Source organism: Heteronotia binoei, unplaced genomic scaffold, assembly GCF_032191835.1.
Source record: "Heteronotia binoei isolate CCM8104 ecotype False Entrance Well unplaced genomic scaffold, APGP_CSIRO_Hbin_v1 ptg000419l, whole genome shotgun sequence".
Lineage (NCBI taxonomy): Eukaryota > Metazoa > Chordata > Lepidosauria > Squamata > Gekkonidae > Heteronotia > Heteronotia binoei.
In genome coordinates, this window is record NW_026800029.1 from 88,057 (window position 1) to 114,395 (window position 26,339).

The window sequence follows — 26,339 nt, forward strand, 5'->3', positions numbered from 1 at the left end:
GGAATTCACTGCCACAGGAGGTGGTGGCGTCCACAAGCACAGCCAGCTTCAAGAGGGGATTGGATAAAAATATGGAGCAGAAGTCCACCAGTAGCTATTAGCCACAGTATGTGTATGAAACTAATATATTCCCCGTGTGTGAAACTAATACATGTTTAAACTCTGACTTGTGCGGGGGGGGGGGGGCTGTTGCCATGGTTCCCGGACTCTAGGACTGAGTGTCCCGGATGTTGCAGTTGGCTGCGCATGCGCAGTGGAACCCTGAAGGGTTGCGGTGTGAAGGTGGGAGGGGGGGAACCGCCTGAAGGCGTCTACCCTCATGTGTGTTTATATAAACATATATATATTATTGAATTGCTATATTGAAGGGGAGTCCCAGATAGATTTCCGTTGCCTCAAGGACTGCGTCTGGCCAGGCCGCGGCGTGCCCCGGATGTGGCGGTTGGAGGCGCATGCGCGGCCGGCGTCCCCGCAGGGAGGCAGGCGAGCGTGAGGGGGGCGGCCATGTCGTCGCCGCCGCCGCCGTGTGCGGGAGTCCGCTGGAGAAGCCGCAGATGATCGCGCACGCGCAGCAGGGCCTGAGCTACACGGTCTTCGAGTGCAAGTGGGTGCCCTGCAGCGCCCGCCTCCTCTGCCTGGGCAGCTTCCCCCGCGGCACCGGCGTCATCCAGCTCTACGAGCTGCAGGGCGGGCGCCTCTGCCTCCTCCGCGAAGTGAGTGCCCGCCGGCCTCCTCCTCCTCCACCGAAGCGCCAAGGCCACTTCAAATAATATCTCGGGCTTTGGGGGTGGAGCCAGGGGGCTTTGGGGGTGGAGCCAGGAGACTTTGGGGGCGGGGCCAGGACACATTGGGGGCTGGACCTAGGAGACTTTGGGGTGGAGCCAGGAGACATTGGGGGAGGGGCCAGGAGACATTGGGGTGGGGCCAGGAGACATTAGGGGTTGGACGTAGGAAACATTGGGGGTGGAGGGGTAGGAGACTTTGAAGTGGGGCCAGGAGACATTGGGGTGGAGCCAGGAGACATTGGGGTGGAGCCAGGAGACATTGGGGGTTGGACCTAGGAGACATTGGAGGTGAAGGTAGGAGACTTTGGGGTGGAGCCAGCAGACTTTGGGGTAGAGGGTAGAAGACATTGGAGGTGGAGCCAGGAGACATTGGGGTGGAGCCAGGCGACTTTGGGGGTGGGAGCCAGAGACATTGGGGCGGGGCCAGGAGACATTGGGGACTGAACCTAGGAGACATTGGGGGGTGGAGGTAGGAGACTTTTGGGTGGAGCCAGGAGACATTGGGGGAGGGGCCAGGAGACATTGGGGTGGGGCCAGGAGACATTGGGGGTTGGACGTAGGAAACATTGGGGGTGGAGTTAGGAGACTTTGAAGTGGGGCCAGGAGACATTGGGGTGGAGCCAGGAGACATTGGGGTGGAGCCAGGAGACATTGGGGGTTGGACCTAGGAGACATTGGAGGTGGAGGTAGGAGACTTGGGGTGGAGCCAGCAGACTTTGGGGTAGAGGTAGAAGACATTGGAGGTGGAGCCAGGAGACATGGGGGTGGAACCAGGACACATTGGGGCTGGACCTAGGAGACTTTGGGGGTGGAGCCAGGAGACATTGGGGGGTGGGGCCAGGACACATTGGGGGCTGGACCTAGGAGACTTTGGGGTGGAGCCAGGAGACATTGGGGCGGGGCCAGGAGACATTGGGGGTGGAGGTAGGAGACTTTGGGGTGGAGCCAGGAGACATTGGGGGTGGGGCCAGGAGACATTGGGGGTAGGGCCAGGAGACATTGGGGGTTGGACGTAGGAAACATTGGGGGTGGAGGTAGGAGTCTTTGAAGTGGGGCCAGGAGACATTGGGGTGGAGCCAGGAGACATTGGGGGTTGGACCTAGGAGACATTGGAGGTGGAGGTAGGAGACTTTGGGGTGGAGCTGGGAGACTTTGGGGTGGAGCCAGCAGACTTTGGGGTAGAGGTAGAAGACATTGGAGGTGGAGCCAGGAGACATTGGGGTGGAGCCAGGAGACTTTGGGGGTGGACCTAGGAGACATTGGGGGTGGAGCCAGGAGACATTGGGGTTGGGGCCAGGAACATGGTTGTGACAAGCATAATTGAACTCCAAAGGGAGTTCTGGCTGTTGCAGGGAATTGCAAACCACCTCTGTTAGTCTCTTGCCTTGAAAACTCTACGCAGTTGCCCTAAGTCAGCTACGACTTGGTGGCTGTCTACACACGCATAGAAGGAAAATGGTACTGAATAAGCCTCAGATTCAGCAGAAACTCAAAGGAGTGCAGCTCCTGAACCTTTCTGAGGGTTCCCCGTCCTCCACCCCACCTACGTTGTCCATTGAATAGGAGGTACAACTGCACAACAACCCCTGGATTAGGGGAGTGGGCAGCCAGCCAGACACCAGGAGCTTTGCCATCCCCCAACAGCCCTCATTAATTCCTGGAGAAGTCTGCGCCACCCTTTCTCCACTTCTTATTGGATTTTTGGCAGCGGGTGGCTTGCTGGTTGTCTGACGGGGGAAATGCACATGAGAGCCCCAGGCGAGCGAGGCCTGCTTGGGCTGGCTGGATCTCTAGCCACCCCAAGCAGGCCTCGCTCACTGGGGGCTCTCTTTTGCATTGGGCTGCTTTGGCTGGGGGGGGGTGGCATATGCTAATGAGTTACGCTCATGAGCTCCACCGCCTGTTTTTCTACAAAACGACCGCTGGTACTGAGTATGTACTGTTTCCCCCCCCCAAGCCGACAAAATTAAATTCATGTTGAATCGAAGCCTCGAAACGTAGGAATTTCATTGGATTTGCAGCCTACGCTTCTTTCCCTCACAAAGACAACGGCTGATTTAAATCCTAACCTTTCGATTAAAGAATGCTGGTTGCTAGCGAAGCCGTTACCGGCAATCCAAGATCCGCTTTTCCGAATGGTATAAAACGGGTGGCCAATGGTAGCTCTCTAGATATTTCTTTGCCTACAACTCCCATCAGCCCCAGCCATTGGCCATGCTGCTGGGGCTGATGGGAGTTGTAGACGAAAAACGTCTGGAGAGCTACCCTTGGCCACCCCTGGAATAAAATAATAAGGAACAGGACTGCTTGCATTGGCACGAACGCTTTCCAGCTCTGTTATGTGTGGCAGCTCGGGGTTCAGAAGTCAAGTATTGTGCTGCGCTGAATGGTGGCAGGAATGCGGTGTTGGTCGCCATGGTGATGGCCATTATTTTTGCCTGTGTCCACAGCGCCAGGGCTTCCATCGGGAGTGTTGGTTGCCGTCGCTATGGCGATGCAGGAGAGCTCAATACATTGGTCTTCTGTAGCATTGAGGAGAACGGGATGAAAATCGTTCCGTCAAATGGGTTTACTTTAACGTCTTGTTAATGGAAAACGGCTTGTTTCTTTTGCATTAGCCGTGAGCTTGGAATTACCTGAACAAAGGCAGGAGTCAAGTGGCACCTTTGAGACCAACCAATTTTTATTTCGAACGTAAGCTTTCGTGTGCTTTTAAGCACACTTCAGACGAGGGATCCAGCACAGTGAGCAAAGCCAGACATAGCTGAGCAGAGCCATACAGTGCAGGAGGGGGGCACCAGAAGTTAGCCTTGCCTAGGGGGCCTGACAGTCTAGGGCAGGGATAGGGAACGTTGGCTCTCCAGATTTTTTTTTTTTGCCTACAACTCCCATCAGCCCCAGCCAGCATGGCCAATGGCTGGGGCTGATGGGAGTTGTAGGCCAAAAACATCTCGAGAGCCAGCGTTCCCTACCCCCTGGTCTAGGGCCATCCCTGGTTGTGATTGTGGGAGATCTCCAGGCCCACTTGGAGGCTGGCCATCCTAGGCTCAGGTTGAAAATGCAATGGTTTTTTTTTTTTTTGAATCTGTTCTCTTAACATCTCGCTTCAGCATGACAATCTGTAACCTGCTAGTGTCGACTAGAAGAGGACTACAGGCCTAACTGTTATCTAACTGTAGTCTTTTAAAAAAAAGCCACACAACTTTTTCTCTCTCTTTTTCAAGATCGAAAAGTCAAAGCCCTTTAAATGCGGAACTTTCGGGGCTTCCTCTTTGCAACAAAGATATCTAGCGACAGGGGACTTTGGCGGAAACTTAAACATATGGTAAGCATGCTAGATTTGTTCGCTAATGTCCAGCAGTGTTTTAAAAAGATGTGTATTTTTTAGATAATTTGTCAGTATAAAATTAAAAAAGAACCGGTCAAGTGGTGTCAGACATGCGGTCCGGGGCCACTGGAAGGCTCCAATCAGTCCCCTGAGCAACTGGCTCTTGTTTGCTTCCTTCTCCCTCTCGCTTCCTTGCTTTGCGCAGCTTGCTTTGCAAGGCTTGCTCAATCGCACAGGAGCTACAGAGCAAAGCCTCTGTTTTCTCCATTGGCTGAGGCTCCTCCCCCCTCCTGGTCCCCTTTGCCCGGTTTTGCTGGATCCCGCAGGAGAAATACAAAGAAAGCACCTTCGAGACCCCACAAGTGCCGATGTTTTAAGCATGTTTTGAGTTTAAAAAAAAATAGTTATGTTTGTCTGTGTCCTTTAAAATGTTTATATCCCTGCTATCTGATCTTAAATAGGTACACACGTGGCCCAGCCTGACACAGCCTGGCCCAACAAGGTTTCGTTTATGTCAAATCTGGCTCTCATAACGAATGAGTTTGACGCTGCTGATTTAGAGTACTTCCTTAGAGGATCTTTTTATTTTAGGGAGGGGTGAGCTGATCCAGAGCTTCTGTTTTGTAGAAAGTTGAGTGGATTATGTCAACTCCATATGGCAAGGGTGGCCAAGGGTAGCTCTCCAGAAGTTTTTTGCCTATAACTCCCATCAGCCCCAGCCACTGGCCATACTGGCTGGGGCTGATGGGAGTTTGTAGGCAAGAAACATCTGGTGAGCTACCCTTGGCCCTCCCTGCCATATGAGTTTTCCTGGCGCTTTATATGAGGAGAGGTTGGCTGCAATCCCGGGAACTAGTTCTCCCTGCCCACAGGGACACGAGGGCTGTTTCTTTCAAGCAGCGACCTCCCCTTCCCGGTGCCTGAAGACAAACTGCTTTGGAACCGAGTTGCTTTCCGAAGCCAGGTGTCGTAAGCCCACCATAGTCAACTGCAAAGGGGAAAAAAGGACACACATTTCCACTGGGCATGCCCAGCTCTTTGAATTGGGCTTGATAGCTGCTCTTTGAATCCTGGCTGTTGTTTCCAGAAACGTCATATTCAAGTGGAAGGCATTTTCTCAAAACCGTTCCTCACAGGCAGAGTGTGGAGCCAAAGAAAGGTCTTTGGCGGATGGATTCTGTTTGATTCCTTTCGGTTTTTTTTCTTAGTAATGTAAACCCTTCCCGTGGCGCAGAGCGATAAAGCTGCAGTGCTGCAGTCGGAGCCCTCTGCTCACAGCCTGAGTTCGATCCCAGCGGAAGCTGGTTCAGGTAGCCGGCTCCAGGTTGACTCAGCCTTCCATCCTTCGAGGTCGGTCAAAGGAGTCCCCAGATTGCTGGGGGGAAGTGTAGAGGACTGGGGAAGGCAATGGCAAACCACCCTGTAAAAAGCCTGCCGTGAAAACGTTGTGAAAGCAACGTCACCCTAGAGTCGGAAATTACTGGTGCTTGCACAGGGGACTACCTTTACCTTTAAGCCCTTTCCATGCTCTCTGGATGGTGTTCACTTCGCAAAGAAGGCCGTCTGTTTGCCAGAGTAACAACACACTTCTGGTTTATAGCACCAACGTGCTGGGCTGTGTGTATGTGGTAAGTGCCATCAAGTTGCTTCCAACTTAGGGGACCCTATGAATTCGTGGCCTCCAAAATGTCCTGTCATTGACACCATTCTCATTCTGAGGGCCCTGGCTTCCTCGCTGGAGTCAGTCTACTTTTCCTAGCGTTACATCCCCCCCCCCCCCCAGTGATTCTTGTCTTCTTGTGATGTGACCAGAGTACAAACCCCTTCGTTGACTCATTTTAGTTTCTAAGGAGAGTTCAGACTTGATTGGATCTAGAACAGGGGTGGCCAAACTGGCTCAGGAGCCACATGTGGCTCTTTCACACATGCTATGTGGCTCTCAAAGCCCCCACTGCCCAGTTGGTTGGTTGGAGAAGGCATTTCTCTCTCTAAGCCATTTCTCCAAGCCAGCCAGCAGCTTGGAGAATGTATTTAAAGTTTAAATTGCTTTCTTTCTCCCTCTCCCCAATCCATTTGCCTTCCTTCCTTCCTTCCTTCCTCCCTCCCTCCCCCCCTTTCCTCCCTCTCCCCCTTTCCTCCCTCTCCCCCTTTCCTTCTTCCCTCCCTCTCCCCCTTTTCTCCCTCCCTCCCTCTCCCCTTTCCTTCCTCCCTCCCTCTCCCTCTTTCCCTCCTTCCTCCCTCTCCCTCTCCCCCTTTCCTTCCTTCCTTCCTCCCTCCCCCCTTTCCTTCCTTCCTTCCTTCCTCCCTCCCTCTCCCCCTTACCTTCCTCCCTCCCTCCCTCTTCCCCTTTACTTCCTTACTCCCTCCCCCTTTCCTTCCTTCTGCCCTCCCTTCCCCCCTTTCTTCCCTTCCTCCCTCTCCCCCTTTCCTTCTTTCTTCCCTCCCTCTCCCCCTTTTCTCCCTTCCTCCCTCCTCCCCTTTCCTTCCTCCCTCCCTCTCCCTCTCCCCCTTTCCCTCCTTCCTCCCTCTCCCCCTTTCCTTCCTTCCTCCCTCTTCCCCTTTCCTTCCTTCCTCCCTCCCTCCCTCTCCCCCTTTCCTTCCTTCCTTCATCCTTCATCATTTAAATTTTAATATGTTCTCCATTTTTCCCCATGTATTTCTTTCCAATATATTTTCGCTTTTGTACCAGTTTTCTCTTAAATAAGTAATTTTTAGTCTTGATTACTGGATCATTGTTTCCAGAATGTTCACAAACGCCTTTGCTTATCATAACAGTAACAACTATTGTGTGTGAATAAATTGGAACCTAGTTTGTTCTAAGGACGATGTTGCATGTTCAGAAACTCCACACATGTTTAGAAACACAAAATAACTGTCCCTTTTTCTACTCTTCAGGAATCTGGAAGCTCCAGAACTCCCGGTATACTCCGTGAAGGGACATCAAGAAATCATAAACAGTATTGATGGTGTCGGTGGCCTAGGGATTGGGGAGGGAGCACCAGAAATTGTGACCGGAAGTCGGGATGGTGAGTTGGCCCCCTTGCAGCGTCACTGGGGGTAGGATGGGGGGAAATTGGTCAGTATAAATCTTGCAAATGGCCTCTTCCATCTTCAGGTCAGCGTAATATGAAACCTAGGAAGGAATTTTCCCCTGTCATCTGAATGGTAAAGGATGCATTCCATGCTCAAGATATTTCCCTACTGGTTTACAAATGCCAGAGACAGATCTGGACTGTTTAAACCAGGGGTATCAAACTCATTTTTTATGAGGGCCGGATCTGACATAAATGAGACCTCGTTGGGCCAGGCCATGTTGGGTTGGGCCGGGCCATGTGTGTACCTATTTAAGATTAGGTAGCAGAGATATAAATTTTATAAAAGACACAGACCAACACAATTAAATATCTATTCCTTAAAAAAGTTAAAACATGCTTAAAACGTTAGCACTCATTGGTTTTAAAGGAGCTTCCTTTGTATTTCCCCTATGGTATCCAGGTAACTGGGCAAAGGAAGCGCTGGCTCTTTCCTTTGTTCCCCAGGGAACTGGTGGGGGAGGAGCCTCAACCAATGGAAGGAAGAGAGGCTTGGCTCAGTAGCTCTGCTGTGTGATTGAGAGCCTGGAAAAAATGAGGGAGAAACCTCAGCCAATGGAGAAAATCAAGGCTTTGCTCTGTAGCTCCTGTGCGGTTGAGCAAGCCTGGCAAAGCAAACTGTGACCCAGAAGGAAGCAAAAGAGAGGGAGAAGGAAGCGGACGACGGCCAGTTTCTTGGGGGCCTGATTCAGCCCCCAGGCCACATGTTTGACACCCCTGGTTTAAACTTTCCTGTGGTGTTAGCAAGTCAGTGGTGGTGATCACACCTGACTTACGGCAATTTGTAGGATTTCCAAGGCAAGAGACCTTCAGAGATGGTTTGCTCTTGCCTTCCTCTGCGTAGCAACCCTGGACTTCTGTGGTGGTCTCCCACCCAAGTACTAACCAGGGCCGACGCTGCTGAGCTTCCGAAGTCTGATGAGCCTAGCCTGGGTCACGAAGAGTCAGGGCAGACAGTACCCGTTCGTTACATGGCAAGATTGTGTATGGGGCCAGCTGAACGAACGGTAGCTGTGTCTTGCGGACTGGCCCCCAAGCAACTGAGCGTGGACCAGAAACTTAACAGATGGATAGAACTTAGGTGGAACACCAGACAGTGGTTTGGCATGGCACCACTGAAGTTCATACTCTGTACTCCCTGATAAAGCTGCCATCCGGCCTGGAAAGAAATGTTCTGCCTTTTTAATAGAGGCTGGCCGGGAGTCTGGAAATTGGAAGCCGGAGGTTTTTGTCGCACGAGGGGAAGGGCTTGAACCTCATTGCCTGATAAACGACATCCCATTCAGTCTCTTACAAGAACAAAACGTATTTTTTTTCCCCAGCAGTCGCGGCCCTATTGCCAGCCTCGGCCACGTGCTGCAGTTTTCTTCTTTTCCTATGTGTCGGCAAGCTGTAATAGACAATTACGTGCCAACTGGCCAAAGGGTGACTTGCAGCCGACAAAATTGGTGGGGGCAGGTGGGTTTGGAATCTGGATGGACATGACCAGTTGTTGGAAAGACAAATGTGTTAACTGTCCAGGGGTGGCCAAACTGTGGCTCGAGAGCCATATGTGGCTCTTTCACACATTGTGTGGCTCTTGAAGCCCCCACCGCCCCATCAGCCAGCTTGGGGAAGGCATTTGTCTCTTTCAACCACTTTGCCAAGTCAAGCCAGCCGGTGGCTTGGAGAATGCATTTTAAATTAAAGTTGCTTTCTTTCCATCTCTCCCGCTCTCCTCCCTCCCCATCTATTTGCCTGCCTTCCTGTCTTGCAGCTCACGAGCATTTGACGTTCAAGTCTTGTGGCTCTCAAACATCTAATGTTTATTCTCTCTGGCTCTTACATTAAGCAAGTTTGGCCACCCCCTGGTCCAGGTATACTTGGAGGTCTGGTCATGTTGAGCTGCCATTAAAGCTTGCTGATTTCTTAGAATCATAGAGTTGGAAGGGACCTCTAGGATCATCTAGTCCAAGCCCCTGCGTAATGCAAGAAACTCACAAACACCTCCCCCTAAATTCACAGGATCTTCATTGCTGTCAGATGGCCATCTAGCCTCTGTTTAAAAACTTCCAAGGAAGGAGAGCCCACCACCTCCCAAAGAGGAAGCCTGTTCCACTGAGGAACTGCTCTAGACTCACAAAACCCCTCCCCCTAAATTCACAGGATCCTCATTGCTGTCAGATGGCCATCCAGCCTCTGTTTAAAAACCTCCAAGGAAGGAGAGCCCACCACCTCCCAAAGAGGAAGCCTGTTCCACTGAGGAACTGCTCTAGACTTACAAACCCCTCCCCCTAAATTCACAGGATCCTCATTGCTGTCAGGTGGCCATCCAGCCTCTGTTTAAAAACCTTCAAGGAAGGAGAGCCCACCACCTCCTGAGGAAGCCTGTTCCACTCTAACGGTCAGGAAGTTCTTCCTAATGTTGAGCCAGAAATTCTTTTGATTTAATTTCAACCCACTGGTTCTGGTCCTCCCTTCCGGGGCCACAGAAAACAATTCCACCCCATCCTCTAGACGACAGCCCTTCAGGTACTTGGAGATGGTGATCCTATCACCTCTCGGCCGCCTCCTCTCCAGGCTAAACATCCCCAGCTCCTTCAACTTTTCCTCATAGGACTTGGTCTCCAGATCGTATACCTGATAATTATAAACCTGAAGGAGCTTTTCCTGTGTCCTCATTTCTGGGTTTTGCGCTGCTATCATGGCATATGAAACAAGAATCGTAACTCTTGCTTCTAAAGATCCTTAAAATCTAAGTCGCTTTTTAAAATTCAACAGAGAGAAGTTTAAAAAGTTGAAATCCCTAATGCCTTCTTAAAAAATAGCCCTTCCTCGTACGTAGTGATCTCTGCCTCTCTGTGGATTTTTCTCTGCCGGTATATGCTTGGTAACAGTGGTACTGGTCAGTCTTTTTTCCATTCTGGGTTCCTCAGCTGCCATCTGATAGGGTTACAAGTATACTGCAATCAGATCTACATATGCTGTATGTTCTATTTTGAGTTCTATGTGGAACGGAGTTTTTACATAAGTCATTATGGGGCTGTAGCAAGCTGATACCTGCATACGGGCGGAGGTACGAACAACAGCGCAAAGCAAGCCAATTGTGAACTGTTCTGTATGGTGTAGACATTCATAGTATTGATTTCTGGGTTATCTGTTGAATGAAGAAAACAACTTTCAGGTCCTTTCAGTATTTTTAACTGATTTCCCTTTTTTGCGTAGCTTTGCCAAATACATCATTCCTTAGGGTAAAGGGGAAACAGATGATTTCCATTGAGATGTCGGAAGCGTGGAAACCAGCCATTTCATCTGTTTGACTTTTGCAGCGCACTTAAGTGTAAGGAACGGTCAAAGTAGGTGTCAAACGATGTCCCCTCTAAGCCGCAGAGTCTTGTGAGCAAAAATTCTGCTTTGTGAGCTACTGTTGTGTGAGCTACTGGCATTCAAGTTTGTAAGCTGCTGCATCAATGATTGTGCTCTGGGGCTGTTTTTCCTGAGCGAAGACAAAAATGTGTGAGCTGCCGGCTAAAAATCTCTGAGCTACCTCACGCTGACGCAGCTTAGAGGGAACGCTGGTGTCAAACCAGTTTTCTTGAAAACAAGCAGAAGGGCTGAGAAATAAGCGCCACAAGCCATTTTGACAGAAACAGAGTAATGAATTGTCCTTTCTTCCAGGCACTGTGAAGGTGTGGGACCCAAGACAAAAAGACTTCCCGGTAGCCAATATGGAGCCGGCTCAAGGGGAGAGCAAGAGAGACTGCTGGACTGTAGCATTTGGTATGTTCCGTAGGTTAATAAGCCCTGAATGGCCGACAGAAATACCAGCCATGGGCGTTGTCTTCCTCACATCAGTTTTGTCTCCAAGTATGACAGCATGAGCAGCCCTGCAATCCAAGCTCTCTGCTCACAACTTGAGTTCGATCCCGGCGGAAGCTGGGTTCAGGTAGCCGGCATGAGGTTGACTCAGCCTTCCATCCTTCTGAGGTCGGTCAAAGGAATCCCCAGCTTGCTGGGGGGAAAGTGTAGAGGACTGGGGAAGGCGATGGCAAACCACCGCATAAAAAGCCTGCCGTGAAAACGTCGTGATGCGACGTCACCCCAGAGTCGGAAACGACCGGTGCTTGCACAGGGGACCACCTTTACCATTGCTGAGCTTTCAGAGGCCCTGTCCGTTTGCCCGCAGTGGGAATTATCAGGTAGTCACAATACGTGAAGGGATTTAAACTTTCCGTCTGCAAATGAATGCAGTCCATGAATTTCCAATTCTGGGAAAACTGGACTCTGGCGGCTTCCTTTAAAGTCTCGGATGCTCCCTGCAGAGATTGCACTGGATATTCTGTTCGCCTGCAGCAAAGAAAGTGGCATTAAACTTCCTGCTTAAATCTAAGATGATGGTGGTAGATATTGGGCCTTCCAACCAGGGCCAGCTCACCCGCTAGGCAAACTAGGTGGTTGCCTAGGGTGCCAGGGGGTGTCGAATTGGGCTCCCCCCTGGTACCCAGGACAACCGCCTTAATCTGCCTCTCTTCCCCCCGCTGCTGCCACTGCCAGCCCCCTCCCTTCCCTTATGCCACGCTCTGCCCGCTCCACCCCCCCCCCCCCAGAGAAGCTCGCCGTGACTCTCCAGGGTCTCACACAGAGGTTTTTTCCATCACCTTGTCCTTCTAAGTGGAGATGCCAGGGACTGAACCTGGGACCTTCTGCATGCCAAGCGGATGCTCTGCCACTGAGCCGCAGCCCTCCTTCGAAGTCCCGACTTCTTCACACGTCTCCTTTCCTGAACTATTTTCTAATGTGGATGCGGGCTTAGAATAATGTTAGGGATTTGCTATAGGAATGTTTGGCGATTCTTTATCCCGACGCCGATCCTTTTCTCCCCCTAACCAGGTAATGCTTATAACCAAGAAGAGCGTGTTGTCTGCGCTGGCTACGACAACGGGGACATTAAGCTGTTTGACCTCAAGAACATGTCGCTGCGATGGGAGACCAACATAAAGAATGGGGTAAACGTTTCACAAAAACACGGTTTGAAACTTTTAATATGGGGGGTCAAATGTGCGGCCCGGGGGCCAAATCAGACCCCTAGAGGGTTCCTATCAGATCCACGAGCTTTGCTTTGCCAGGCTTGCTCAATCGCATAGGAGCTACAGAGCAAAGCCTCTTGTTTTCTCCATTGGCTGAGGCTCCTCCTTTGGGGAGGAGGGAGAGCTTGCTTTGGCAGGCTCTCTCAATCACACAGCAGAGCTACTGAGCCAAGCCTCTTTTCTTTCTACAGGCTAAGGCTCCGCCCCCTCCCCATCCCCTGGGGAGGGAGGGGAAAGAGCCAGCGCTTCCTTTGCCGAGTTCCCTCGATGACATGGCAGAGATACAAAATCTTTAATTGTGTTTCTCTGCGTCCTTTATAAAGTTTTTATCTCTGCTACCTGGAATTCCATTTTATAACACACATGGCCCGGCCTGACAGCATTTATATCAAATCCAAAGACCAATAACAAATCATTTTGACACTCCTGTTTTAATAGATGTAGCTGCTTCCAGCCTGAATTTTATGCTTGCTAGGGTATTGGTTTAGCATATTCTGGATTTCCCCCCCACACACACTTTTCGGATATAGCCTGGTTGATGAGGTTTGGCTCAGTTTTGGGGGGTAGGAATCGTACTCCGTTTTTTCTTAAGCAGCGAGAAAGAAAGAAAATGCGCGGAAAAGGGCAACCAGAATGATTAAGATGGCGGAACAGCTTGTGTACGGTTAAAAAGAGTAAGGCTCTCACTTACTTGGGGAGGGACGGTGGCTCAGCGGTAGAGCATCTGCTTGGTAAGCAGCAGGTCCCAGATTCAGTCCCCGGCATCTCCAACTAAAAAGGGTCCAGGCAAATAGGTGTGAAAAACCTCCGCTTGAGACCCTGGAGAGCCGCTGCCAGTCTGAGTAGACAAGACTGACTTTGATGGACCGAGGGTCTGATTCAGTAGAAGGCAGCTTCATATGTTCAAGGCTCTTTAGCTTGGAGATATGGCAGTTGAGAGGCAACAGGAGAGCGGTTCACAAAATTATGTGTGGGATAGAGAAGGCAGAGAATGAAGGGCTGTTTGGTGTAGTGGTAAAGTGCACAGACTCTTATTTGAGAGAACCGGGTTTGATTCCCCACTCCTTCACTTGCAGCTGCTGGAATGGCCTTGCGTCAGCCATAGCTCTGGCAGAGGTTGTCCTTGAAAGGGCAGCTGCTGTGAGAGCTCCCTCAGCCCCACCCACCTCACAGGGTGTCTGCTGTGGGGGAGGAAGATAAAGGAGATTGTGAGCCGCTCTGAATCTCTGATTCAGAGAGAAAGGCTGGGTATAAACCTGCAATTCTTCCTCCTCCTCACAAAGTGGGCTTTTAATGAAATTAAGGAGCAGTAGGGTTAGAACAAAAGGAAGTACATCTTCACTCAAAAGAGTAATTAGCACATGGAGTTCAGTGCCACAGGAAGTGGTGGCAGTTGTAAACAGATAGCTTCAAGAGGGATTGGCTAAACATCCAGAGCAGAGGTCCATCAGTGGCTATTAGTCATAAGGTATAGATTGAACACTTTGTCTGGAGCAGTGAAGTCTGTGTTCTTGGCGCTTGTGGGGCAATAGTGGGAGGGCTTCTGGAGTTCTGGCCCCACTGGTGGACCTCCTGATGGCCCCTGGGTTTTGGCCACTGCGTGACACAGAGTGTTGGGCTGGATGGGACACTGGCCTGATCCAATATGGCTTCTTTTATGTTCTTAGAAGTGTTGGACTGGATGGGCCATTGGCCTGATTCAACATGGCTTCTCTGATGTTCTGATAGCCTTGTAACTTCCAGCCTTTAACGTGGGGTTGACGGGCATGTTCCTAGTCGTAGCAGTGGCAACAGTAAGTTCCACCGGTTTGTCAGGATGTCCAGTGTGGAATGGAAGTGAAAGGGTTGTCCTGCAGTGAGCTTTTAGGGCTTCTGTTTCAGAAAAGGAATAGAGGGAAAGCTTATTAAATTTGCAGATGATACGAAATTGGGAGGGGTTGAAAACACAGTAGAAGACAGAAACGGGATATAGGATGACCCTGACAGGCTGGAAAACTGGGCTAAAATCAATAAAATGAAGTTAACAGGGATAAAGGTAAAGTTCTGCATTTAGGTAGGAAAAATCCAATGCATGGTTATAGGATGGGGGAGACTTGTCTTCGCAGTAGTCTGTGCGAAACGGATCTAGGGGTCTTAGTGGATCATACACTGAACATGAGCCAGCAGTGTGATGTGGTGGCTAAAAAGGCAAATGCAATTTTGGGCTGTATCAACAGAAGTATAGTGTCCAAATCACGTGATGTGATGGTATCGTGTTACTCTGCTCTAGTAAGACCTCACCTGGAGTATTGTGTTCAGTCTTGGGCACCACATTTTAAGAAGGATATAGACATGCTGGAACAGGTCCAGAGGAGGGCGACGAAGATGGTGAGGGGTCTGGAGACCAAGTCCTGTGAGGAAAGGTTGAAGGAGCTGGGGATGTTTAGCCTGAAAAGGAGACAGCTGAGAGGTGATACGATCACCATCTTCAAGTACTTGAAGGGCTGTCACATAGAGGATGGGGTGGAATTGTTTTCTGTGGCCCCAGAAGGTAGGACCAGAACCAATGGGTTGAAATTAAATCAAAAGAGTTTCCGACTCAACATTAGGAAGAACTTCCTGACCGTTAGAGCGGTTCCTCAGTGGAACAGGCTTCCTCAGGAGGTGGTGGGCTCTCCTTCTTTGGAGGTTTTTAAACAGAGGCTAGATGGCCATCTGACAGCAATGAAGATCCTGTGAATTTAGGGGGAGGTGTTTGTGAGTTTCCTGCATTGTGCAGGGGGTTGGACTAGATGACCCTGGAGGTCCCTTCCAACTCTATGATTCTATGATCTCCCCCTTTGACCTTCATTGTGGTTAGCCTTATTTTGAAGAACAGCTTGTCCAAACTGGACAGCATGAGGTGTCTGGTACCGGCAACAAGACCACTTATTATACACCACACGAGAGAAGTTTCCGCAAAGAAAAACAAAAGTACAACACCAAGCAGCACAGATAGTTCTTGGTTACAGGTGCATAGTAAAGCTTGGAAGATTCCTTTGCAGGCATAAGGCATTCCACTGAAACCTGACGCCTGCTTCCGTGTTTCTAGGTGTGCAGCGTGGAGTTCGACAGGAAGGATATCAATATGAACAAGCTGGTAGCGACCTCTCTGGAAGGGAAATTTCACGTTTTCGACATGAGAACTCAGCATTCCATGAAAGGTTTTGCTTCCGTTTCAGAAAAGGTACAGTGTGAAATCTGGGCTGTTCCTCATTACGGAGGGAGAAGTTCCATTCTCACGGCAAGCGGGAGAGAAGAAGAGTATATCTGGAGCAAGCCATATTAAAAGTCTGCGCCGGAGCCATGACTTTCTGGCCAATTTCCTCCTGACGTCTGTTCAGGATCTTGACGCTTGACCCCCAGAGCTCTGTGGAGGATGGAACTGTGCAGAGATGTGTCCTTGGTAGTTATTGCATTGCTGTGGAGTTCCCTTTAAGAACATAAGAGAAGCCATGTTGGATCAGGCCAGAGGCCCATCCAGTCCAACACTCTGTGTCACATAAGAACATAAAAGAAGCCATGCTGGATCAGGCCAGTGGCCCATCCAGTCCAACACTCTGTGTCATACAGTGGCCAAAAAACCCAGGTGCCACCAGGAGGTCCATCAGTGGGGCCAGGTCACTAGAAGCCCTCCCACTGTGGTCCCTCCCAAGCACCAAGAATACAGAGCATCATGCTCCAGACATAAGAGAAGCCATGTTGGATCAGGCCAATGGCCCATCCAGTTCAACACTGTGTCACACAGTGGCCAAAACTCAGGTGCCATTAGGAGGTCCATCAGTGAGGCCAGGACACCAGAAGCCCTCCCACTGTTGCCCCCCCCCAAGTGCCAAGAATACAGAGCATCACGCTCCAGACATAAGAGAAGCCAGGTTGGATCAGGCCAATGGCCCATCCAGTCCAACACTCTGTGTCACACAGTGGCCAAAACCCAGGTGCCATCAGGAGGTCCATCAGTGAGGCCAGGACACCAGAAGCCCTCCCACTGTTGCCCCTCCCAAGCACCAAGAATACAGAGCATCACTGCCCAGACAGAGAGTTCCAACAATACGCTGTGGCTAATAGCCACTGATGGACCTCTGCTCCATATGTTGATCCAACCCCCTCTTGAAGCTGGCTAAGCTTGCAGCCACCGCCACCTCCTGTGGCAGTGAATCCCACACGTTAATCACCCCTCTGGGGGTTTGCGTGCCAGAGAATTTAGAAGGAGCGGCAGGATTTGTCCCTTCTGCCCAGCATGACATGAGACACCTAATCTCTGACCTCTTCATCAGCGGAGGGCTCTGTGGTGCGGAGAAGTTGCCTGCTTTGTGTGGGGCAGCCAGGGTTGGGAGATGGGCAGACGGAGTGGGGCTCTTTGCTGTTTGAGGTGAGAGAGAAGAACGGGCACCGAATGCCTTTTCTCATCTGAAAATCTGAACAGGGCGCTATCAAGTTGCAACCGACCCATGTCGACCTCGGGACAATGAGTTTTTCAAGGCAAGAGAGGAGCAGAGGTGGTTTGCTGTTTTGCTGTCCTCTGCTTGGCAGTCCCTGTCTTCCAGTTTGGTTAAGCGTGAGGACTCTTACCTGGGAAAACCGGGTTTGATTCCCCGCTCCTCCACTTGCAGCTGCTGGAATGGTTTTGGGTCAGCCATGGCTCTGGCAGAGGTTGTCCTTGAAAAGGCAGCTTCTGGGAGAGCTCTCTCAGCCCCACCCACCTCACAGGGTGTTTTTTGTTCTTTGGGGGGAGGAGGGAAAGGAGATTGAGAGCCACTCTGAGACTCTTGAGATTCAGAGTGGAGGACGGGATAGAAGAATACTGCAGATTTATACCCTGCCCTTCTCTCTGAATCAGAGACTCAGAGCAGCTTACAATCTCCTACATCTTCTCCCCCCACAACAGACACCCGGTGAGTTAGGTGGTGCTGTGAGAGCTCTCACAGCAGCTGCCCTTTCAAGGACAACTCCTACCAGAGCTATGGCTGCCCCAAGGCCATTCCAGCAGGTGCAAGTGGAGGAGTGGGGAATCAAACCCCGTTCTCCCAGATAAGAGAGCGATGGCTGACCCAAGGCCATTCCAGCAGCTCCAAGTGGAGGAGAGGGGAATCCAACCCGGTTCTCCCAGAAGACAGCTCTGGCTGACCCAAGGCCATTCCAGCAGCTGCAAGAGGAGGAATGGGGAATCCAACCCAGTTCTCCCAGATAAAAGAGCTCTGGCTGACCCAAGGCCATTCCAGCAGGTGCAAGTGGAGGAGTTGGGAATCAAACCCGGTTCTCCCAGATAAGAGAGCTATGGCTGACCCAAGGCCATTCCAGCAGGTGCAAGTGGAGGAGTGGGGAATCAAACCCGGTTCTCCCAGATAAGAGAGCTCTGGCTGACCCATGGCCATTCCAGCAGGTGCAAGTGGAGGAGTGGGGAATCAAACCCGGTTCTCCCAGATAAGAGAGCTATGGCTGACCCAAGGCCATTCCAGCAGGTGCAAGTGGAGGAGTGGGGAATCAAACCCGGTTCTCCCAGATAAGAGAGCTCTGGCTGACCCAAGACCATTCCAGCAGCTGCAAGTGGAGGAGTGGGGAATCAAACCCGGTTCTCCCAGATAAGAGAGCTATGGCTGACCCAAGGCCATTCCAGCAGGTGCAAGTGGAGGAGTGGGGAATCAAACCCGGTTCTCCCAGATAAGAGAGCTCTGGCTGACCCATGGCCATTCCAGCAGGTGCAAGTGGAGGAGTGGGGAATCAAACCCGGTTCTCCCAGATAAGAGAGCTATGGCTGACCCAAGGCCATTCCAGCAGGTGTGAGTGGAGGAGTGGGGAATCAAACCCGGTTCTCCCAGATAAGAGAGCTCTGGCTGACCCAAGGCCATTCCAGCAGCTGCAAGTGGAGGAGAGGAGAATCAAACCTGGTTCCCCGCCCACCGACAGCACGGGTGCAGTGTTCACTTCCCACAGAAAGCACGGGAGAGCGAAAGCCACCCTGACGTGCACGGGTGCATAACCGGAACCCGTTCTGTTCGCTGTTGACCTCCTTCGTTGCGAAGCTTCACACAACTTTGCTGTTTTGCCAGGCACACAAAGCCACCGTATGGCAAGTTCGGCACCTGCCGCAGAACAGGGACATCTTCGTGACGAGTGGCGGAGCTGGAAACCTTCATCTTTGGAAGTAGTAAGTGTTTCCGTTCACGTTTGGGGAAAGAGGTGGGGCTAAAAGTGGCCCTTTCCGGAATGATCCAAATGAGGAATCCCCAAGCTTTTAAAGCCTGTGGGCACCTTTGGGATCCTGACATGGTGTTGTGGGTGCAGCCGCAAAATGGCTGCTGGAAAATGGCTTCTGCGGGAGGTGGAGCCAGCTACAAAACGATTGCTCCTGCTTAACCGTCAGTCAAACAATGAAAACCCTTGTTCTGCGGTGGCAGCCTGCACAGCCAATGAACATATGAAGCTGCCTTCTACTGAATCAGACCCTGGGTCCATCAAAGTCAGTCTTGTCTACTCAGACTGGCAGCGGCTCTCCACGGTCTCAAGCGGAGGTTTTTCACGCCTTTTGCCTGGACCCTTTTTAGTTGGAGATGCCGGGGATTGAACCCGGGACCTTCTGCTTACCAAGCAGATGCTCTACCACTGCGCCACCGTCCCACCGAATGAAATCTCCAGAGGCCAATCAGAAGCCTTGCTGGGCGAAAGCCCCACCTGGCCCCGCCCACTTTCTAGAAACACCCGGCAGGCGTCAGAAAAGGTGTCAGCGGCCACCATGGAATCCACAGGCAACGTTTTTGGCGGCCCTCACTTTTAGCTCTGTACAGTTCTGCATTCTGTGCAGTGGAGCTTGGACGTGCGTGTTTAAGAAATTGTACCTACTTTTGAACATGAGGAAAGGAAAGGTCCCCTGTGCAAGCACCAGTCATTTCTGACTCTGTGGTGACGCTGCTTTCACAACGTTTTCATGGCAGACTTTTTACAGGGTGGTTTCCATTGCTTTCCCCAGTCATCTACGCTTTCCCCCCAGCAAGCTGGGGACTCATTTTACCCACCTCGGAAGGATGGAATCATAGACTCATAAGAGTTGGAAGGGACCTCTAGGGTCATCTAGTCCAACCCCTGCACAATGCAGGAAACTCACAAACACTTCCCCCTAAATTCACAGGATCTTTACAAACAAACAGCAAACAAATGGCAAGCCTTTATTGGCATAAAACAGATTTAGCAGTAAAATAGCAATATAAATAATATAAAATCCTAGATTATAGAGTACATAGGGAGCTAAAATACATAAAATAAGTAAAATATATGAGTCGAGTTTAGCCAAATTAAATAATTAAAACAAATAAAATGTCATTCCAGAACCATTCTCTGTCGTATTTCCATGGCCTGTTGGAGAAATCTAGCCACCATTAAAGTTACCTCAGCGCAAGTGTCATTTAAAAGTTTGTGGACTTTGCCTGAATCAGCACAGCCCAACATATCTGCTAAGATATCTTTCTAGTATATACAACGAATATCATCATAAAGAGGACAGTTCAATAATACATGGGAAATAGTTTTAATACACTTGGAATTACAAAGACAGTGTCTATTAGAGTACTCAATCTTGTTAAATCTACCAAATAGGATAGCAGATGGTAATGCATTACATCTCGTTAACGAGAATGCACGCCGTTGCTGTGGAGCTTGTAGAGAGGAGAAATACGACGCTAATTTCCCTACTGAGAGAGGAAGTTCGAAATTCAAAACAGGATCTTCATTGCTGTCAGATGGCCATCTAGCCTCTGTTTAAAAACTTCCAAGGAAGGAGAGCCCCCATCTCCCAATGAAACCTGTTCCATTGAGGAATCGCTCTAACGGTCAGAAAGTTCTTCCTGATGTTGAGCCGTAAACTCCTTTGATTTAATTTCAACCCATTGGTTCTGGTCCAACCTTCTGGGGCCACAGAAAACAATTCCACCCCATCCTCTATGTGACAGCCCTTCAAGTACTTGAAGATGGTGATCATATCATCTCTCAGCCGCCTCCTCTCCAAGCTAAACATCCCCAACTCCTTCAACCTTTCCTCCTAGGACTTGGTCTCCGGACCTCTCACCATCTTCGTTGCCCTCCTCTGTTAAAACAATTTTTATTTAGTAACATATGGTAACAACATCTTATTCCTGCATCATTAATAACTCCTTTTTATCTATCCCATATATTACTTACTAACCACCCCTCCCCCCGTTACTTGACCCCCGCCGGTGTTATTTACTTATAATACTGATATTAAAAGGTACCCTTAACTAATAAAAACAAAAATTTACATTCTTCTTCCTTCTAAGACTTAATCATTATCAAAAATTGTCCAACGTCCGTTTATTTTCCACTCTTTTTCTACATATCTTCTGAACTTTTTCCACTCCATCTTAAATACTTCTAAGGCATAGTCTCTTAAAATTCTTGTTAATTTGTCCATTTCACTCCATGTCATAATTTTTACAATCCAATCACATTTCTCTGGTATTTTTTTCTTGCTTCCACAATTGCGCATATAATGTCCTAGCAGCTGAAAGCAAGTACCAAATGATAGTTCTATCTTCTTTTGGAAATTTTTCCATTTGTAATCCCAACAGAAAAGTCTCTGCAACTTTCTTAAATTCATATCCCAAGATCCTAGAAATTTCTTGTTGAATCATTTGCCAATACTTTTTTGCTCTTTCACAAGACCACTACATATGGTAGAAAGAACCTTTATGTTTTTTACATTTCCAACATCTGTCTGGCATCTCATTGTTCATCTTTGCCACCTTTTTAGGAGTCATATACCATCTATACATCATTTTAAAACAGTTCTCTTTAATACTATGACACGTCGAAAGCTTCATAGAGTTCTTCCACAAATATTCCCAAGTTTCCATCTATATTTTTTTATTTACATTAATTGCCCACTTCATCATTTGAGATTTTACTACTTCATCTTCCGTAGACCATTTTAAAAGTAATTTATATAGTTTTGAAATTAATTTTTCATTCTCCAAGCAGAACTTTTTCCATTTCTGTTTGCTCTTTTCTTATTCCTTCCATTTTAATATCATTATCCACCAAGCTCTTTATTTCTTGCATTTGGAACCAATCATATTTATTATTCAGCTCTTCAGCAGTTTTCAATTCTATTTTGCCGCTTTGTATTTTTAATAGTTGATTATATGACAACCACTTTTCTTCACCCGTCTCAGCTGTTATTTTTATTACTTCTGCTGGCACTATCCACAACGGTTTTCTCTCATCTCCATATTTCTTATATTTCATCCATGTATCTAGCAAATTATTTCTTCTATAATGGTGAGAGAAAAAGCCATCCATCTTTTTTTCCCCATAATACATATAAGCGTGCCAGCCAAATTTATTTCCATGACCTTCCAACGCTAAGAGTTTTTTGTTTAACAGCATCATCCATTCTTTTATCCACACTAAACGAACTGCTTTACGATATAATTTTAAATCTGGTATTTGGAATCCGCCTCTCTCTTTTGCATCTGTTAAAATTTTCATTTTAATCCTTGGTTTCTTCCCAGCCCACACAAACTCTGAAATTTTTCTTTGCCATCTATTAAATTGTTTACTGTCTTTCACAATCGGGATAGTTTGAAACAAATACATTATTCTTGGTAGAATATTCATTTTAATTGCAGCTATTCTGCCCAGCAATGACAGGTTTATTCCATTTTAACATATCTTCATCCATTTTACGCCATAGCTTCTCAGAATTATTTTTGAACAAATCAATATTCTCCATTGTTATCTCCACACCCAAATATTTTACCTTAGAGGTAACTTCACAACCCGTTAGCCTCTGCAATTCCTTTGGTTTATTTAGTTGCATATTTTTACATAGAAGTTTTGATTTTTCTTTATTAATACAAAGTTCCGCCAATTCCCCATATTCTTGTATTTTAGCTAACAACAAAGGTGTGACTTGTATGGGATTTTCATTTATAAAGATTATATCATTATATCATCTGCTCTATATTTGTAAATAAATCCTTTTACTTTTAATCCTTCTATTTCTTTATCTTCTTGGATTTGCATCAGTAAGATTTCAAGAGTCATTATAAACAAAAGTGGGGAAAGCGGACAGCCTTGTCTTGTACCTTTGCTAATTATCATGTCTTCTGTAAGATCCGCAGACTCCTTCATAATTCTTACTCTGCTGCCTCCAACTATCTGTGTCTTTTCAAAGTTTTTATTCATGATTTTTCCCACCATTTCTTTTGTCACATATCTTATCCGGATCAAAGATATTCAGAACAGAACCGGGTCAGTTTAACACGGACTCGACACGCTGTGTGAACAGGGCCATTGGTTGTTTTTTTCGGCTCGGTTTATACCAAGTGCACACCCCTGCTCACGACCGTTCTGGTCCAGGATGGGACAAAGGCAAGAGGACGCTTTGGCTGTATTATTATTTATTTAGGTTACAGTCTACTTTTCTCACAAGGGCTCAAGGTGGGTTGCACAGTGTGAGTCAAGGCCATAAAAGAGAGAGAGAGAGAGAGAGACATTCAGGAAGTCTGGAATAGAGATGGGCATGAACCAAACCATGTTTATGGATCGCAAATGGAAGTTTGTGACAGATCTACCATCACAAACTTCCACAGACTTTTAAAGCAGTTCATGGATGGATCAGAAGGCAGGAGTTTAAAGAGACTCCCGAGTCCCTTTAAACCCCTGCTTTCTATTCCCCGTAAAAGCCACAAGAACAGCTGAGTGGAGGGGGGAGATATATAGACAGGAGTCCCTAATCATATATACAGGCAAGTTTCTTAATCATTTTGTTACAGTGTAACATATGCAGAAAAGCCCTCTTGAATAATTTGGTTTTGTATAGCTGGCGGAAAGCCAGGCGGGCGGAAGCCTTCCGGCCCATAAGCTGGGGCCACAACGGAGAAGGCACCGACAGGCAGTTGTCGATTTTGCCCACTGTTTTTTGTGAAAATGGTGTATCGGTGAAAAGGGTCCCTGGCATGTGATTCTAAACTGGGCTTGCTTTATATTTCTAGCGAGTACCCAGCCCAGCGCTCGAAGAAGGATTCGGAAGGTCGAGAAATGGGGGTCGCGGGTTCGGTCAGCCTCCTGCAGAACGTGACGCTGTCCACGCAGCCTATTTCTAGCCTTGACTGGAGCCCGGACAAAAGGGGTCTCTGCGTTTGCAGTTCCTTTGACCAGACGGTGCGCGTCCTCATCGTCACGAAACTCAACAGGGTTTGACGGGAAGATTTCTAGCAAAGAAAAACTTCCGCACGCGTTTCCGAGCGAGCCGTTCTTTTCGAAAGGGCAATGAAATCTGGGTGCCAGAGAAAGGAAATGTGAAAACACAGTTGGCCATGGCCGAGTTTCTTTAAAAAAAAAATCGTTTGGAGGCGTGGAATTGATTTCTGTAAAATGTGCCTCCAGATTTTGCTCAGTGAAATCCGTTTACAGAGTTTGACGCTCTTGGGTTTGGAGTTCGTGGAGTTCTTTACACTTACAGCCTTTTCATGTTTGTTTGTCCCTTGTTAAATTTCTCTACGTTCATTTTTGTGTGCCTCTGTTCCGCAAGATTATCCAGTACATTTGCGGCACCCTTGAAGACAGACCCAAGAAGCTGCAAGTGTGTATACTTCAGTGCACTGGATTTGTTAGTATGTTAGTCTACGTGGTTTGCACTTACTGGCGTATACAAAATTTGAATACTTTTGTTTAACAAAAATAAACGTTTGATATTTGTAGTAATGTTTTTCCTGCCTTCACCAGCTGCTAAAAGTTGCGTTATAAATGTGCACGAAGGAATATTAATTATTTACGTTATTTTTGTCAGGTTTTTGCCCAGGACAGAATTCATAGTGCCAGTCAAGGCAGTGGAATGAGAATTTTCATAAGCAATGTAATAGGACGAAGATTGCTGCCATCTGGAACACAGCACAGACATAAATTAAACAGTGCAGAAAACAGCATTACATAAGTAGAAAACTATTCAGTGAGAACAGAACACATACAGAAAACAGATAATATATACTATATACAATGGTACAATTCACAGTCCTGTACCTTTTATTGAAGCAGCTTCCTGAACTGTTCTGTTCTATTATAGGCCTGTAACTTTTTATAAAAAATGTTCTCCTTGATAATTCTATTTCACACAGTTTGTGAAATGAGAGAAGCCTAGGACGTGTCCTGACTTCTTGGGCAGGCCATTAAGAACATCTGAAGAGCCCTGTTGGGTCAAACCGGTGGTCCATCTAGTCCAGCATCCTGTCTCACACGGTGGCCAACCAGTTCCTCTGGACAGCCAACAACGGAGCAGAGAGGCTGAGGCCATAAGAACTTCAGAAGAGCCCTGCTGGATCAGTGGTCCATCTAGTCCAGCCTCCTGTCTCACAGAGTGGCCAACCAGTTCCTCCGGAGGGCCTGAAACGGCAGAGAGGCTGAGACCTTCATAAGAACATAAGAGCCCTGCTGGATCAAACCAGTGATCCATCTAGTCCAGCATCCTGTTTCACACAATGGCCAACCAGTTCCTCTGGAGGGCCAACAACAGGGCAGAGAGGCTGAGGCCTTCATAAGAACATCAGAAAAGCCCTTCTGGATCAGACCAGGGAGGATCCATCTAGTCCAGCCTCCTGTCTCACATAGTGGCCCACCAGTTCCTCTGGAGGGCCAACAACAGGCCAGAGAGGCTGAGGCCTTTATAAGAACATCAGAAGAGCCTTGCTGGAACAGACCAGTGAGGGTCCATCTAATCCAGCCTCCTGTCTCACACAGTGGCCAACCAGTTCCTTGAGAGGGCCAACAACAGGGCAAGGAGGCCAAGGCCTTGCTAAGGACATCAGAAGAGCCCTGCAGGATCAGACCAGTCGTCCATCTTAACCCAGCCTCCTGTCTCACACAACAGGAGGCCGAGGCCTTCCCCTGTTGCCGCCTGGCTGTTCTGGGAATCAGAGGCTCAGTGCCTCTGAATACAGAGGTCCCCCTCTGCCACCACGGCTGGTAGCCATTGACAGACTTCTCCTCCATGGATCTATATCATCCCTTGGAAAGCTGTTTATTCCTGTGGCTCTCACTACATCTGTCAGCCTTAAGTTGGAGTCTTGGGAGAGGGAGGAAATATTCTTTGTCCGCGCTCGCCACCCTGTGCATAGTTTTATAAACCTTTCTCCCCCCCCCCTAGTCTTTTCCACGCTGAAAAGAGCCTCGCGCTCTTCGAACCTCCCTCAAAGAGAAGATACAACAGTCCAAGGACATTTAGAATACTAAGGGGCCAAAAGTTAAGAAGATGAAGATGAGTTGTACGCATGCGCTGAAGAAAGCCGACAGCTGGCCCGTTCTCTCGGCGTAATTTGCTAAAAGCTCAAATAAATTGAGATAAGTCCGTCCTCGAGGCTAATAGTAAGAGGAAATTGCTGTAGGAGTTTTTGGTGATTGAAAGAAGTCTTCTCTGAGCGTTCCAAGGGTAAGAAAACAACTATTTTTTACTCTTCTAAGGAGGCCACGCCCTGAGCGAAAACAAGCTCTCATTAGGCCTAGTAAAGTGTGAGGAATGGCGAAGACAATTAGGGAGTTATCTGAGCAACTGTCTGCTTTTCAAAATATAGTAACAGCCTCACTGGGGCAGCTATCAGAAGAAACAGTAAACGAAGCTGTTTCAAGTATTGCTGAAGAACTCAGAAGATGATATTGGATTTATATCCCGCCCTCCACTCCAAATCTCAGAGCGGCTCACAATCTCCTATATCTTCCTGTCCCACAACAGACACCCTGTGAGGCAGGTGGGGCTGAGAGAGCTCTCCCAGAAGTTGCCCTTTTAAGAACAGAGTCTCAGAGCGGCTCACAATCTCCTTTCCCTTCCTCCCCTACAACAGACACCCTGTGAGGTGAGTGGGCCTGAGAGGGCTCTTACAGCAGCTGCTCTTTCAAGGACAGAGGTTCAGTGGCCTACAATCTCCTTTCCCTTCTTCCCCTACAGACACCCTGTGAGGTGGGTGGGGCTGAGAGAGCTCTTACAGCAGCTGCCCTTTCAAGGACAGGCTCAGAGGGGCCTACAGTCTTCTTTCCCTTCCTCCCCTAC

At 48.6% G+C, this 26,339-nt stretch overlaps 1 protein-coding gene across 1 annotated transcript; it reads left to right on the forward strand.

Annotated features, from left to right (window-relative positions):
• Positions 1-427: 427 nt before the first annotated feature.
• DNAAF10 (dynein axonemal assembly factor 10) lies at positions 428-24,003 on the forward strand. Its single transcript, XM_060263599.1, has 8 exons — positions 428-713; positions 4,010-4,110; positions 7,009-7,139; positions 10,863-10,964; positions 12,075-12,190; positions 15,342-15,476; positions 18,340-18,437; positions 23,296-24,003. Exons 1-8 carry the CDS (start codon positions 453-455, stop codon positions 23,501-23,503), a joined length of 1,152 nt encoding a protein of 383 aa, XP_060119582.1. The 5' UTR covers positions 428-452; the 3' UTR covers positions 23,504-24,003.
• Positions 24,004-26,339: the final 2,336 nt, after the last annotated feature.